A 16,912-nucleotide genomic window follows, 5' to 3' on the forward strand; every position below is an offset into this window, starting at 1 on the left:
GTCGATGCATTTTCTTGTTAAAAGTTATTAGCAGTCATCTGTTAGAATGAGCTGAATAATCATTAAATGGAACTTTCTACATTTATAAATAATACTAAACATGATTTCTCAAATTGTTTTCATCTTTGGAAAATACTAAACATGATTTCTGAAATTGTTTTCATCTTTGTGTTTTCGCATGAACACTTGCGGTGAACAAAAACAGGACATTACTATCACTATCATGATGCATACTAAGCATTGTTTTACAAAATATAACATATAGCTAACACCATACACCATATAATTAATACCAACAAAATACCTCAGACATATTGTAAAAGAAGTATTACTTAAAGAAACTTGAAAACATTTGAAACTGCTTTATGTGTGTAATGTTTTGTCGTATGGCCATGTCGGATGGCTGCCATTTCGTATGAAACACTTGTGACCGTGCATGTGCATCTCCTTACACTACTTTGATACAACTGTTTGATATGAGGTCCAATATATGTTGACACAGAAATGATTCATATTTGAATTTAAATGTTAAGAAAAGTTCTCGTTGAATCGGTATTAACACATCTAAACTCTAAACTCTAAAGCATGAATACACGCTAACACTTTTGACTTTTCCATTTCTAAATGCGTAGTAAATTTATATTTAATGGATAAAATTTGCCTGAAAGATCATAACGGTTGTAAGCAATCATCCATGCACTTGTATTGACTTAACTTAAAATAACTTAGTTAATTTGAGACTGGCTAAGTACATTATGATATAACAAGGTAAATAATTCAGCACTCGCAATGCAATTTATGGGATAACTTTTTACCTATAGTATAAACTATATACAGTTTTAAGGAGTTGCTGTTCAGGGGAGACAGACATCAACTCAAAATTGGCATAAATTACCGCCCTGATAGTAGTAGCAACTTTAAACACCGAAGAAATATTCTTATGAAGTTTGCAAGCTTGCTGACTTTTGGCGGAACAACCTTTTCTATTTTCTTGGGCTAGAATGTCAGGAAAATTTGATTATTCGAAATTACAAGAATATTGCACTATAAAGTTAAAAAATGCTCTTTATAAAGTTTAGGTTTACTGTTTTGTGGTCTTTTTGAAAAAATGATTCGACATAATGCGGATAATTAAACATTTGAAGGAGAAGAGCTACAGTCGTGATAAATTTATCTCTATGAGGCCACATTGATCCAAAAATACCAGAGAATATATTCATTCATTAGCGTCAAAATGACCAACATGCTGATATCAGCAACAGGATGGAATTAGTTCATATCGCTATTGAAACGAAAATAAGTGCAACAGTCAGAGACAAAACCTTAAGGAATAAAAATATATTTTTGCCATAGCATATAAACCTTTCGTGCTATTCAAATCGGTTATGAGCATGTTATATTATTCATATCAATAAGTTTGTAGTGATAATACAGTAAATTATAAAAAAGTATTTGGAGCATTTGATAATTTAATAAAGATCCCAGAAGGAACAAACATTGTATCAAATGTTCCAAATAAACAAAAACTTTAACTGAGCCCGCAAAAGAACAAATAAGCAAGCAGTGGTTAAATAACTGTGAGATAGTCAGCTAGTTCTTTATATAATTATTTGCTTAGCTTTAGGTGCTTTTGTTCATAAAGGCTAATTTCCGTTTAGCTGCATTTTATGCTGCATTTTATGAGATTGAAGAAATTGAACTGTTTCCTCGCATATAGCTGGAGAGAGTGATGACACGTTATCAAACTGTAGATGATACAAAAATTACGTTCGTCATCACGTGAAAATGCGACCTTTGCCCGACTTTGGTAAACATTTGATCTCATCAAAAAAACGCGGAATTTTTCCAAAGTGTTTTTACAACGGCGGTCTTGGAAAAATAAAACATGCTGTTCCCCTCAATTTTTGTCAAAACGTAATAATTATTTTACAGTGAGCGTAAACGCGTGACTGAAATTTGAGGTGAGCGACGTCAATAAATGTGTGTCGTGCAGAGTGTGTCGTGCAGGAGATGGACATGAACAGTTCTAATTACGAATTAATAATCAATCTGCAGTAAGCCGTTACTAATTTCTGTTCTTATACACCGCGTTGGCTGAGATTTCTATAGATGCACGGGCAATTATACTGTAGATGCACGGCGTATTATACCGTGCAACTTTTTGTTATTAGTTTCATATTATTAATTTCAATTTGTTGCTATTATCAATACAAACTTATTGATATAAATAATATAACACATACATATCCGATTTGAATAGCACGAAAGGTTTATATGCAATGGCAAAAATATATCTTTATTCCACAAGTTTTTATCTCTGACTGTTGTAGATAATAGGGTAGGAGGAATACAATGAAAGAATAAACATAAAATACCAATTTATTTGCGTTGCAATAGTGATATGAACTGATTCATCATGTTGATCATTTCGACATTGATGAATGAATATTTTCTCAGATATTTTTGTGTCAGTGTGACGTCATAAAGATATATTTATCACGACTGTCGTTCTTCTCCTTCAAATGTTTAGATATCCACATTAAATCGATGCATTTTGTCAAATTATTTTTTTTTCAAAAAGACGACAAAACAGTAAATCTTTACTTTATAAAAAGCATTTTTAACTTGATAGTGCAATATACTTGCAATTTCGAATAATCAAATTTTCCTGACATACTATAAATGACAAACTATCCTTTGAATTGCAATAATGTAATTAACCAGTCTAAAATATACTTATTTATCCCATGTTGATTTAATACAAGTGCATGGATAATTACTTAAAAGCCTTAGTCTCTTTCTGACAACAATTGTCATCCATTAAATATGAATTTACCAGTATAATCATGGTTTAGAGTATATATGTGTTAATACAGATTCAATAAGAATTGTCTTAATGTCAAATATGAATCATATCTGTGCCAAGATATATTGGACCTCATATCAAACGGTTGAGTCAGAGGTGCGTAGGATATGCACGTGCAGGGTCACAAGTAATTCATACGCAATTGCAGAGATCCCACAAATCTGTTCTTCTCAATCATGGGCGGATCCAGCTTCGTACATGAACTTAGGCACAATGTCGCACCGTTAGCGCGACTTTTCTAGGGGGGTCCAGGAGCATGTTCCCCCTGTAAAATTTTAAAATTGGATTGCAGAAAACTCTATTTCCTGCGTTTTTGCAGTTGATTTTCTAAAATATTTATAACTGGAGCTAAAATTCTTGCTCATAAATCATGAATTTTTGACCGTTCGCTCAATATCAGAGCTCATCAGCACGCCTAGGAAACTCGCAGAAAGTTATGCTTTTAGGGGTTCTGACATGGACGGCCTGGTTCATTACAAACTTAGCCTAACACAATTTTTTACGCTTCATCAACTTTTATATGGAGTTTCATTTTATAATGGTCAAGTCATACCTATATGCTGATTATTATGCAAAAGATTTTATGTCAATTTATCAAATGAAGTTGTAAACAAAAAAAGCAAAAGAAAGGTTTGTAGATGTCGGTCGTCCCGGTAAGTAAAGTCCTGAGAACGATTGTTTTAGTTTAAACTGACTGATGTTAGCAGCAGTCATCTTTATAGTCAAGAGTTAAAAAAGGCATCAAAAACTTTCACTCCTTACTAGAAAGCTAGTTCAATTCTTCTTTTGTGTTTTGCAAAAAGATCTATAATCTTTTCTATATCTGGATTAATGTCCTGATGAATATAAAATAAAGCAAGACCATTTAACCTGTCAGCAGCCATAGTACTTCTTGTATAGTTATTTAATCTTCGCAAAGCAGAGAACGACCTCTCACACTCACAAGGAGTGACTGGAATAGTACCTAAGATCTTTAACAATACTTTTATGTTCTCAAAACCTGGGAAATTTACCTGTAAGATATACCATATGGATGAGCCTTAGTTGTCATGCTTGTCTCATTGGGACCAGAAGGTGTAAACCTCAACTTTGTTTGCATACTGGGCTTTTTAGCTTGTGACAAGTGACATTTTTTTACACTCATCTACAGTCATCTACATACATATACAGTCCTGTACAGTCATCTACAGTCATCAACTGTCATCTATTGTAATAAAGAGTCATCTACAGTTATTTACAGTCATCTGTAGTCATCTACAGTTAATTAAAGTCATCTACAGTCATCTTCGGTCGTCTATAGTCATCTACAGTCATCTAACCTCATCTATAGTCATCTACAGTCACCTACAATCATATACAGTCATCTACAGCCATTTACTCACATCTATAGTCATCTACAGTAATCTAGCATCATATACAGTCTTTTACAGCACTCTACTGTCATCTGCAGTTGTCTACTTTCTTTTACAGTCATCTACAGTCATTTACACTCATCTACAGACATCTACTGTCGTCTACCGTCATCTACAGCCATTTGCACTCATCTACTGTCATCGTCTGTCATTAACCTTCATCTACAATTATCTACAGTCAACTTTAGTCATCTACTCTTACCTACTTTTTTTACAGTCATCTGCAGTCATCTAGAGCCCTCTTGTGTCATCTACAGTCATTTACTTTTATCGAGCATCATGTACAGTCATTAGCTGTCTATACTGTCATCTGCAATCATCTTCTATTATTTACTGTCATGTACACGTTTTTACGCTCATCTACAGTCATTTACTATTAGCCATTTATATTCATCTACAGACATTTACTATTTTCTACAGTTATCTACAGTCGTGTACAGAAATCTTTAGTCATCTACTGTCATTTACAGTCATCTACAGTCATCTACTGTCATCTACTGTCAATTACAATCATCTATAGACATCTACAGTCATTTACACTCATCTGCAGTCATCTACTGTCATCTATTGTCATCTACAGGCATTTTCAGTCATCTTTGTCATTTTCTGTCATTAACATTCATCTACAATTTTCTACAATCATCTACAGTCATATACTGTCATTTGCTGTCATCTACAATCATCTACAGCCATCTACTGTCACCAACTAACATTTAAAGTTGTTTACTGAGCTCTACTGTCATCTGCAGTTATTTATACTCATTCACAGGCATCTACTGTCATCTACTGTCTCCTACAGACTTTTACAATCATATACTGTCATCTTCTGTCATTAACATTCATCTACATTTATCTACAGTCATCTGTAGTCATCTACTCTTACCTACTGCCATTTATTGTCATCTGCAGTCATCTACAGTCATCTATATTCATCTAAAGTCACCTAAAATCATATATAATTATCTACGGCCCTCTACTGTCATCTATTGTCATCTACAGTCATCTAGAATCATTATCAGTCATCTACTGTCATCTTTAGCCATCTACAGTTATCTGCAGCCACCTACTGTCATCTGCTTTCATCTACTGTAGACTACCGTTATCTAATGTTATCTACAGTGATATACAGCGATCTACAGTTATCTATTGTCATAATCTCTTATCTACAGTCATCTACAGCCCTCTTGTGTCATCTACAGTCATTTACAATTATCTAGCATCGTATACAGTCATGAACTGTCTCTACTGTCATCTGTAGTCATCTACTATCATTTACTGAAATCTACACTTTTTACGCTCATCTTTAGTCATTTACAGTCATATATAGCCATTTATATTCATCTAGTGACATTTACTGTTATGTACAGTTATCTACATTCATAAGCAGACATCTACATTCATCTACTGTCATTTACAGTCCTCTACTGTCATCTACAGTCATCTACTGTCATATTGTCATCTACAGATATCTACTGTGCTCCATAATCATCTAAAGTCATCTACAGTTATTTTTAGTCATGTACAGTCATCTACAATCTTCAACTGTCACTTACAGTGATATCGACTGTGATTGCCTTGTGGGAGGTCGACGCAAATTTTCACCTGTGTGCCCGAAGGCAGCTAACTATCCCCACTGGAGAAGAGGGGGAGGAATGGGCAAAACTTACATTAAAAGTTCCCGCTGAGGACACGGACAATATTTTCTTGCACCGCAATCGGGAAGGCTTTTGTTGAAGAGAGCTGGACACCAGGCAACCTTTTGAGATTATCATCGGCATTAAAGTCTGGGTCGGCTTCGCATGCTGTGTTTGTCGCAAAGGCATAGCCAACGCGACGGTCTACTCTATGGGAGTAGGTCTGCAAGGGGAGAGCTTTCAAAGCCTTCTTGGGATCTAGCTTCTGTAAGCCGAATAAGTCACTATCCGCGTATTTCAATAAGACTCAGCTTTCCATAAGACTCAGGATGTGCTAAACCGGCTGCATATCACCCACGACACTACTCTGGGTGACCCCTTGTCTGTTGAGCTCCACACCGATGTTTTTTACCCAACTAAAGGCTGGGCTCGTGGAAGTGATCTAATTGGGATAATCGCCCGTGTTTGGAGGGTTGCGGTTGTCATTTACCGCGTACCGCATCTTGACAATGAAATACGATTCCGAAAGTGCCATAAAGTTCTTTGCCGAGCTAATGTATATTCTAGTCGAGAGACTTGGATAAAGAGTGACACTAGATCGCCCCTTAAGCAGGGAGACCTTATTTTCGGTCTTCTCCTCGATGGCATCCTGGATTACCTTCAAAGGTGACAGCTGACCACGGAAGGGCTCGGGGATTTAAAATGTGTCAAGATTTGTCGCCATGGTAAGACCTTGAAGATGAAAAAAGATAGCCCCTCCCTCATCCTCGGCTTAGCCGAGATTGCGGCAGGTAAATCGTGGGATCCCGCAGGTGGCTCCTTCGGAAAAGTAAAAACCCTTCCTTATGCACTAGACCTGAGCGCAAGTCAGCGAGCAGTTCTCCTTTACCCGGATCTGATCTACCCCGCTGTGGAGTATGAGGACAAATCTGACAGCCGGGTCTTCAAGACCTTTCTCGTGCAGACACTCGACGGCATTAACAATTATGTGTTTGCTAAGCCCGACTTGCGGCGTCTACTCCCCTACCAACAAGTTAATGAGGTGTCCTTTTAGTTGAAATTCAACACTGGAGAGTACATTTCCAAAGGGTATCCGATCTTTCTGGATCTATGAACCGTTGATATTAATTAATTTTAATCAGAATGATATGAACAATGTATCAAGCTAATTATGGGTCTTCCGGAGGAGCTCTGGGTTGCCTGCCATGGTGTTGCTGCAGCAGCTCGGTACGATCTCAGGGGTCAAGGTCTGCGAGGTTTCTCACTTCTGGAGTTCGGCGATATTGCCGATGTCTCCCTGGAGGGATGGAGAAGAATGACGGGAAGCGTTCGTTGACATAGGGAAAAAGAACCTACCGTGCGCGGTGCGGGCAAAGGGCGGCATTGCTCATTGCGGTTGCTGCCCACTTACTGTCGAGGCGTTCCAACACCTCGAGAATGTTTACAGGCGCATCATCAAGTACTGATTAACGCTGGCAAGCAGCACCCTTGCGCCTTTTTTAGACTCCCGCTGTGCTTCTTGTAATTATGCTAGCATAATTAGTTCTGATGTGATAATTATAGTATAAGGAATGGAAGATGGATTACCCGCTCTCGAGCGTTGACATCAAACGCCTTCTAAAGGCCGAGTGAGCCCGAGGACGGTTCGTTGGGGATGACATCTACCCTCTCCATGATCTGGTCGAAGGGGGGCATCTCTGGCTAACTGTTTGTTGTACTGCAACGCATGTGCTTGTTTTCGATAGCTTTGGACGTACGCTCGCTAAAATATAGGAAGCATATACAGAGCCTCAGCTGCGCAAGTATTCTATGGAGGCCTTTCCCGAGCGGGTCATGGTTACGAATACGTACTGTTTTTATTCATGTAAACAGCTGCGAGGTTTCCCGCATCGCCAAAGATGAGATGCCGATGGAATGTCGGCTTGGGGATAAGTTTGCGGAGTCTCTCGGTCTCGCTTGGCCGGAGCAGCTTCACATCGACACGCTTTCGGAGGTTCTCCATCGTTTTGCCGAAGACGCTGCTGTTCAGCAGCTTGTAGAGGTTGACTTCAAAGTCACTCTTTGCCTTCTTCCGGAACTCAGTATTTTTCCGGATGTAGGTCTCCATCCATGGGCTTTAATCGAAGCGGAGTGTCCTGTGGATCTTTTTTAGGTGCATGCCAAGCTGCAGATAGAGCTGCAGATTCCGATAGTGCAGGACGTATCGGGTCTTGTCGCGCAGATTGGTGATTAGCTTTTCGACATTGTGAGACGCCCCCCCGTACATCTGTTTGAGGAGATTTTGCTGGTAATCCGACATCCACAAGTTGTTGACTTTCAGGCGTTCTGGCGCCAACGGATATGCATTGTGCTTGTCATGCAGCTCTTCTGGGTACTCAAGATTGACTTCGAGAATGTAGCCCTTCTCTGCACTTACAGGCTGGTTCAGGGCCGCTTTCGCATCCTTTTCGGCGACCCACTCGCACGCGCCTGTCGGCAGCGGCTGCGACATCGCCCAGCCGTTGGCATCGTATTACAGGATCCAGCTTTGAATCTTCCCTGGGGTTGTTGGCCTTGGCGAAGCACCTGCTAGCCATGCTGTTGATGCCGCCGAGCAGGCCCTTCTCCATGAAGAGATGCATGTCGATGTCGGTGAGTAGCTCGAGCTCTACCCCTGTGTGCCTAAGGAGAGCGTTCCAGCTTAGGCCCGGGCTCGTGTAATAGTGGGCCGGGTCTAGCCGGTATCGGTCGAGGCACAGCTTTTGGAAGTTCTCGAAGACGTCAGCGAGGAGGAGGACGTCGGTCCGGAGGTAGAGGTCGTGGTAGTCGCCGGGGCCTGTGCATCCGAAGGCGTCCCAAACACTTTTTCTGTCTGCATAATCGCCTTCGGTGATGCTTTTGCCGGAGAGGTTGCTGTAGAAAGCCTCCTTCGGCGGGAGGGCCTCCTCGTCGAATCGGGGCCAGCCGTCCATGTACTCGGAGGGTTAGATACCCTTGCGGAACAGGAGGAAACGCCTCTGGAGGTTCGGCTTGTAGTCCGCTGTGATGCGCATGTTACGCGGTCACTGGCTTTCACCAGGCCATCCAGGCTTGAGAGCATGAACTAAGCACTGTCGATGAATCGGAGCTGGCCGATGCTGAACGAGATGTACTTATCGGCGTTGTTGGGGATGCAGGTGACCTTCCCTTCAGTCTCTGCGATAGTCTGCATGATTAGATGGCTGTCGTAGCCCTGCAAGTTGTTAAAGAGAACTGGTATGGTTGTTGCCTTCGGGCTTAGCCGCAACTTCAGGTTGCACTCATTGTGGGCTGCACCTCGGTACTTGCCAGTAATGTAGCAGTGGTCTCGAATGGAATCGCATTCGAGGGGCTTGCCGCAGACGTGGCAGTTTGTGGCTTTGTAGCTTCCCCAGTCCTTTCCTGCCATGTGCATAGGCTCTAGGTTAGCCAACACCGTATTGATCTTACGCTCTTCTTCTTGGAGCGCTTCCAGGAAATGCTTGGCCGCGTCGGGCCCTCGGTAGAGCTGCGGTGGCTGCGTCTCCCCGTCGGAACGGACGACTATGTGCGAGTAGCTGCATGCCTCGTGGCTGGATGTTTGCTGGGTGTCGCTCTTTTCAGGGTTAAGCGCGGGGCCCTCGATTTTGCAGAACAGACTCTCGAAGTCGGCGTAGATTATGAAGGGCGCTTTGAGCTGGTTGTGATAGTTCTCAAAGCGGATTTTGTTGTTTTTTCCGGGGGTTGGCATTCTGATGGCAACCGCGGCCTGGGTGCTGCCTCGACATTCAGGCTTGTGTTCTTAAAGGAAATCCTGCCTGGTGAAGCCGTGAAGGCAACGCTCACAGAAGTGCAAAGTCAGGGCCGTCTTCAGTGGGATTCTTGCTCGGTTGTTGCGGATTTCTTGCTGCAGAAAACAGCGCTGCCCTTAGAGACCAGTGGAGGCAGTTGTCGTCTTTATTTTTCACGTTGAAGATCGCCTTCTTATTCTTGACCGCGGTGGGGAGAGGAAGGTATGAGCCTCCACGTAAAGTCTGGTAGTGAGCGATGTCAAGCCAAAGTGTTTTAACACGATGTACTATCGACCCAGACACTTTCCTAGTTAACTTTTCCAATCTCTCCAGGATTGTTGGGAAGGCTTCATGTAGGGCTTGCAGAATCTCATGCGCCTGTAGCAGCGTGATCTGCTTTGTCGGGAACACAGGTGCTTGAAGCACTTCAGAACCATTTGCATCATTGTTCCGAAGCTCAACCTCTACAGCCAACTAGAACTTAACTCCTCGTAGAGCTAGTAGCTCTTCGACGAGTTTGCTTTTGATATAGGGCTGCACGTTTTTGAGGAAAGCCATCAAATCGCGTTCAGAGTGGTGCCCCTTCGGCACCTATATTTTCCAGGCTCTCAAATGATAGCTGAAGGCCTTCATTTCATCCCACTTAAGTTACGTAGGTGGTAGGGGAGCCCTTGTGGTGCGTCATGGCTTAAATTCACTCAGAAGCTCATTATCAGTAAGCTCGGCTGGCCCGCACTTGCGCGGTTTGGGGTTAGGCCAGCGCTTGCGTGGTTTGGGGATAGGCGGAGTGACATTTCTTGGCGTGGGTGTAGGGTAAGCGGGTGGTTAAAGAGTCTTAAGAGAGGCGTTCAGAGCGTGTCCGCTGATTACACCTTGGTCTTATAGTTGCAGAAGTTTCTCGACAGTACTCATCTCAAGTGTCGCAAACTTTAGTGGTATACCCTACGTGATATAAAGGCGGATCTCCACTAGACGATTTTTATGACGATCGTCTTGCGCAATAGGAAATAAAATCGTCAACAAAGTCGTCAACAAAATCGTCAAAGACGATTGCAAATTGCAATGTGAAATTGAGAAAATGGCGGATGTGAATCAAACTTTAATGCATTATTTACTTCTTCGAAGGCATTTGATTTTACTGCATGCATGTAGAGTAAGATCCATGAAAACAAGCGAAAACGACCAAGATTTTGGATGCGTAAACTGTACGAGGAAAGAAATGAGAAAGGAGAGTACAATTTTCTGGTTAAAGACTTGCGATTATACCATCATGAAATGTTTTTCAGATATTTCAGGATGTTACCTGACACTTTTGAGACCTTGTTGGGGTATATTGCCCCGATGATAAGAAAGAAAGTGACGATAATGCGAGAACCAATAAGTGTAGATCAAAGACGTTTAGTCACTCTGCGATATATGGCAACTAGGAATGATCATACAACTATCGCTGCCAATTATAGAATGAGCTCAACGACTGTTGGTCGAATTATCTACGAAACATGCAACGCACTTTGGGACAAACTAAAGGAAATGGGTTTCATGAAAACACCTTGCACTGAAAGTGACTGGAAAAAAGTATCTAAAGATTTTGAAGATCGATGGAACTTTCCTAATATGCTGGGAGCAATTGATGGAAAGCATGTGCAGATGTTTGCTCCTGCTGGACAGGCATCGAGTTTTTTTAATTACAAAAAGACTCATAGCATTGTTTTGTTGGGAGTTAGTGATGCAAATTATAAATTCACACTGGTTGATATTGGTGATAGTGGGCGGCAAAGTGATGGCAGCGTGTATGCCAACAGCAATCTTGGCTATGCTATTGAAAACAAGCTTCTCAACATGCCCACAGATGTCAAGATTACCCATTCAACGAAAGTACTACCCCAGGTATTTGTAGGGGATGATGCATTTGGCCTAAAACGCCACATGATGAAGCCCTATCCTTTTTCAAACCTGTCCGAGAGGAAACTAATTTTCAATTACAGGCTAAGCAGAGCCAGACGTGTCATTGAAAATGCTTTTGGTATATGTGCTAGTCGGTTTCGTGTGTTTCATAGGCCTATAGTTGCCAAAGTTGATAATGTGATTGCCATAACTAAAGCTGTTGTGGCATTGCATAACTTCCTTATGAGTATAAATGAAGATGACGATTCAAATCTATACTGCCCACCATCATTTGCTGATCAAGATGGGAAAATTGGTAATGAGTTTAACCCTGGTGAGTGGCGACAAAATGCAAATTGTATGAATGGATTGGGTGACATTACAGATGTTGGTGCATCAAACAACTATGGTGCAGAAGCTAAGTGGGTTCGTGAACAATTTGCTGATTATTTTCATAATGAAGGAGCAGTTGACTGGCAGTGGCAAATAGTAAGGTATTCAAAATAAAATACAAATTTAAAGCTATTTATATTCAATATGAGCATTAGTGATGTGATGGGTTTTCATACGAAAGGGGTTTTTCACTTATGTAGTTAGCAATACATGTTTAAGCTATAATTCTAAAAATAAATGATTTCACTTGCTGTATATCTGTATTCATTGGAAGGAATGTATCTTGTATAAGTGAGAGTATGTTATTAATTTTTAATGCGATCTGTGAAGTTCTACAACAATTTTCTTTAGGTATGTGAATATTGTAAATCATACAAAAGCTGTTGAATTTTTAATTTAGCTTGTCTGAGTTGCTTTTTTTCCATATCTCTTAAAACTGGAACAAGACTCATACAAAATAACACTGCTTCATCCTTATCTTCATTTTCTCTTCTACCTGACAATCTTCTAAATAATTTATCATTTTCTGGTCCATACTCTTCACATGGTCAAGAAACGGGTCTAGTTGATCGTTAGAATTAGGACGTTTTCTTTTACCATATTTTGCCTCATCTGATACGCTTGAACAGCTTGAAGAAGGCTGACTAGGTCCTGGAGATTGTGATGAGGATATGTCCAATATGTTCTCTAGTATTGTTTGGATTTCAAGATCCACATTGCTGTGAATTCCCAATTGCTTGTTTTCTCATGAAGAAATCTCATAACCTCAAAATATTTGCATGTTGGAAGTGTCCAAGCAGCTTCCCCAGATTTAGACAATGGTCGTCTCCTATCAAGGCATTTTTTTAGAGAATCTTTAAAGTTCTTAAAAAATTTCTGAAGGTATGGAGCTGAAAAAAGGGCAAGAAACAAATTTTGTTAGAGTTGACATAAAATACGAAATAACACATGTAGTCAAGGAGCACAGTCAAACGAAATGGTGAGACGAACACCCTTACGCAGAAACGTCGAGAAGTTTTCCTGTCCACTTTAGCATGTTTAACATGTTACATCACAATAACCAAACAACACATAAGTGAAATTCTCAAGTTTCTTGAAGTCTTCCATTAATTTAGAACACTTACCTTCTCGCTGGAACATTCGAGACAAAGATTTCCATGCATTAAGTTTCAAGGTCCTATTTTTGTAGTTTATATTGCTTGTATCCCACAAGCAACTATAGTCTCGGAGAGCTTCCAAAAACATTTCCTTATCGAGCTCTCCAACATCTTGTACAACATTTTGATCAACAAAATGTTGCACCACTGAGATATTCCTCGGAGAGGCAAGTATTTGAATCTCTGACGGTATATTTTCTACAGGATTTGTACCGTTCAGTTGGAATTCGTTTTCTCCACTGGTGGCAGCCATTTTGACTTTAGAGAAAGAGTAATTAGTTTCACGGGATGAAATTTCATTGGTTCAATTTACGACGATCGTCAAGCGCTCGACGAAAAGTAGAAACCATTTCTACTTTTCGTCGAGCGCTTGACGATTTAGTTGACGATTTTTATTTCCTACTGCGCATGTGGCGAATTTTTGAGACGATCGTCATAAAAATCATCTAGTGGACATCCGCCTTAAATCTCTAAATCGAAATTAATTCAAATTGTCGAAATTAATTTGGCGAGTACACTAGCAAATCATTTTCTCGCTTGTTTCTCCGCATCAACGACCTTATGATGCACCCTATTTGCACCGCAGGCTTGAAAAAGGATAGTTTTTGTCTGTGTTACGACCCCACACTTACGACATGGTTGTGGAAGTCGTCCGCCTTCCCTTAACCGCCTAATATGAAGTCCACAATATTCATCTATGGAGCTTTGCCCACATGTGGTGAGGTTTCCGGGCAAAAACCACGCGCACTTGTTTTTTCCCTGATAATGTGTCAAGACATATATTCTATGTGAGAATTTCTCTCTAAATAATGGACCTCGACGGCATGTGTGCTAACTATGTGAACCACATACGCGAACTAGGGCTGAGGCGCTTAGATTTGCGTATATTTCTTCTCAAACTGAGAAGTGTGCTAGAACTGGTAGTCTCTATACTACTTCACAAGTGTTTCTTATGAGATTGTAGTGATCCCACATACTGTTGTTCTCATCATTGCTCACTAGTTTTATATTTGCTTCGTTTTTCCTAATTAAAATCATATGAATATAGGATAGGCAAAGTTGGCTATTTTTCTTAAGATGATCGACAAAATGATGACATTAGATTTATCGATTCCAGTTACAAAATTGGCCATGCAAACAGCCAAGTAATGCAGTTTCAATTTTTTTCCTGTTTCTGTAAGGAAAACTATTTTATCTATAAGTTTTAGATATTCTTTTTGTATTTCAATCATTTACCTAATTATTATAGCTTGAAAATTACTGGCTTGTATACATAATGATACAATAGCAGCAATATCATGTTTTCGTTTGCCGTACTTATTCGTGCGAGAACATAACGATGAAAACAATGGCAGAAATCATAGTTAGTATTTGTCTATTTTTGAGTGTATGACGTCTCTGCCAAATAACAGCTTCATGAAACTGCTTTTAGATGATACTACAGACAATATCCTTGCATATTAAAGTGCAAGTGCAAATATAACTGTGAATGATTTACGTTGGTATAGAATAATGTGTTTATCTAGTTTAATAGTTCTGATTGAAAAGTCAAAATTGTATGTACGCATTGATAATTTATTGTATAGGTGTGTTAATATACAGGTTTAATAAGAATTGAACAAAGCTAATTTGAAATATTAATCAACATGTGCGAAAACATATTGGACCTTTTATGAAGCGTTTGAATCAAAGCTGTGCGAAGGAGATGCACATGCATGGTCACAAGTATTTTTCGTATGTGCTTGTAGTGATCCAACATATCTGTTGCTCTCATCATTGCTAATCTGGTTTATATTTGCTTCGTTTTTCCTAGTTAAAGTCACTTGAATATAAGATAGGCAAAGTTGGTTATTTTTCTTAAGAAGATCAAGAAATGATGACATTAGATTTATCGATTCCAGTTACAAAATTGGCCATCCAAACAGCCAAGTAATGCAGTTTCAATTTTCTTCCTGTTTCTGTAAGGAAAACTTCTTTAGCTATAAGTTTTAGATATTCTTTTTGTATTTCAATCATTTACCTATTTATTATAGCTTACAATTTATTGGCTGTATACATAATGATACAATAGCAGCAATATTATGTTTTTGTTTGCCGTACATCTTCGTGCGAGAACATAACGATGAAAACAATGCCAGAAATCATAGTTAGTTTTTGTCTATTTTTGAGTGTATGACGTCTCTGCTAAATAACAGCTCCATGAAACTGCTTTTAGATTATACTACAGACAATATCCTTGCATATTAAAGTGCAAGTGTAGAAATAACTGTGAATGATTTACGTTGGTATAGATTAATGTGTTTATCTAGTTTAATAGTTCTGATTGAAAAGTCAAAATTGTATGTACGCATTGATAATTTATTGTATAGGTGTGTTAATATACAGGTTTAATAAGAATTGAACAAAGCTAATTTGAAATATGAATCAACATGTGCGAAAACATATTGGACCTCTTATGAAGCGTTTGAATCAAAGCTGTGCGAAGGAGATGCACATGCATGGTCACAAGTATTTTTCGTATGTGATTGTAGTGACCCACATATCTGTTGCTTTCATCATTGCTAATATGTTTTATATTTGCTTCGTTTTCCTAGTTAAAGTCACTTGAATATAAGATAGGCAAAGTTGGTTATTTTTCTTAAGAAGATCAAGAAATAATGATATTACATTTATCGATTCCAGTTACAAATTTGGCCATCCTAACAGCCAAATAATGCAGTTTCAATTTTTTCCTTTTTTCTGTAAGGAAAACTTCTTTAGCTATAAGTTTTAGATATTCTTTTTGTAATTTAATCATTTACGTAATTATTATAGCTAACAAATTATTGGCTTGTATACATGATACAAAGCAGCAATATCATGTTTTTGTTTGCCGTACATCTTCGTGCGAGAACATAACGATGAAAACAATGCCAGAAATCATAGTTAGTATTTGTCTATTTTGAAAGTATGACGTCTCTGCCAAATAACAGCTTCATGAAAATGCTTTTAGATTATGCTATAGACAATATCCTTGCATATTAAAGTGCAAATGTAGATATAACTGTGTATGATTTACGTTGGTATAGAATAGTGTGTTTATTTAGTTTAATAGTTCTGATTGAAAAGTCAAAACTGTATGTACGCATTGATAATTTATTGTATAGGTGTGTTAATATACAGGTTTAATAAGAATTGAACAAAGCTAATTTGAAATATGAATCAACATGTGCAAAAACATATTGGACCTCTTATGAAGCGTTTGAATCAAAGCTGTGCGAAGGAGATGCACATGCATGCTCACAAGTATTTTTCGTATGTGATTGTAGTGATCTCACATATCTGTTGCTCTCATCATTGCTAATCTGGTTTATATTTGCTTCGTTTTTCCTAGTTAAAGTCACTTGAATATAAGATAGGCAAAGTTGGTTATTTTTCTTAAGATGATCAAGAAATGATGACTTTACATATATCGATCCCAGTTAAAAAATTGGCCATCCAAACAGCCATGTAATGCAGTTTCAATTTTTTTCCTGTTTCTGTAAGGAATACTTGTTTAGCGATAAGTTTTAGATATTCTTTAAGTATTTCAATCCTTTACCTATTAATTATAACTGGCAAATTATTAGCTTGTATTCATAATGATACAATAGCAGCATTATCATGTTTTTGTTTGCCGTACACGCTCATGCGAGAACAAAACAATGAGCACAATTGAAGAAATCATGGTTAGTATTTGTGTATTATGCATTATATTTACAAAGAAAAGTAAGTTCCATATTGTGATTGCTGTGCTTAGTTACTTTAACAAATGACAGCT

The 16,912-nt window shown here is 39.0% G+C and overlaps 1 protein-coding gene across 1 annotated transcript; it reads left to right on the forward strand.

The window, feature by feature from the left end:
* Positions 1–11,020: 11,020 nt before the first annotated feature.
* On the forward strand, positions 11,021–12,070 carry LOC124455470. Its single transcript, XM_047006103.1, has one exon. It carries the CDS (start codon positions 11,021–11,023, stop codon positions 12,068–12,070), a length of 1,050 nt encoding a protein of 349 aa, XP_046862059.1.
* Positions 12,071–16,912: the final 4,842 nt, after the last annotated feature.

This window comes from Xenia sp. Carnegie-2017, unplaced genomic scaffold (genome assembly GCF_021976095.1).
Source record: "Xenia sp. Carnegie-2017 unplaced genomic scaffold, XeniaSp_v1 HiC_scaffold_4, whole genome shotgun sequence".
Taxonomy (NCBI): Eukaryota; Metazoa; Cnidaria; class Anthozoa; order Malacalcyonacea; family Xeniidae; genus Xenia; species Xenia sp. Carnegie-2017.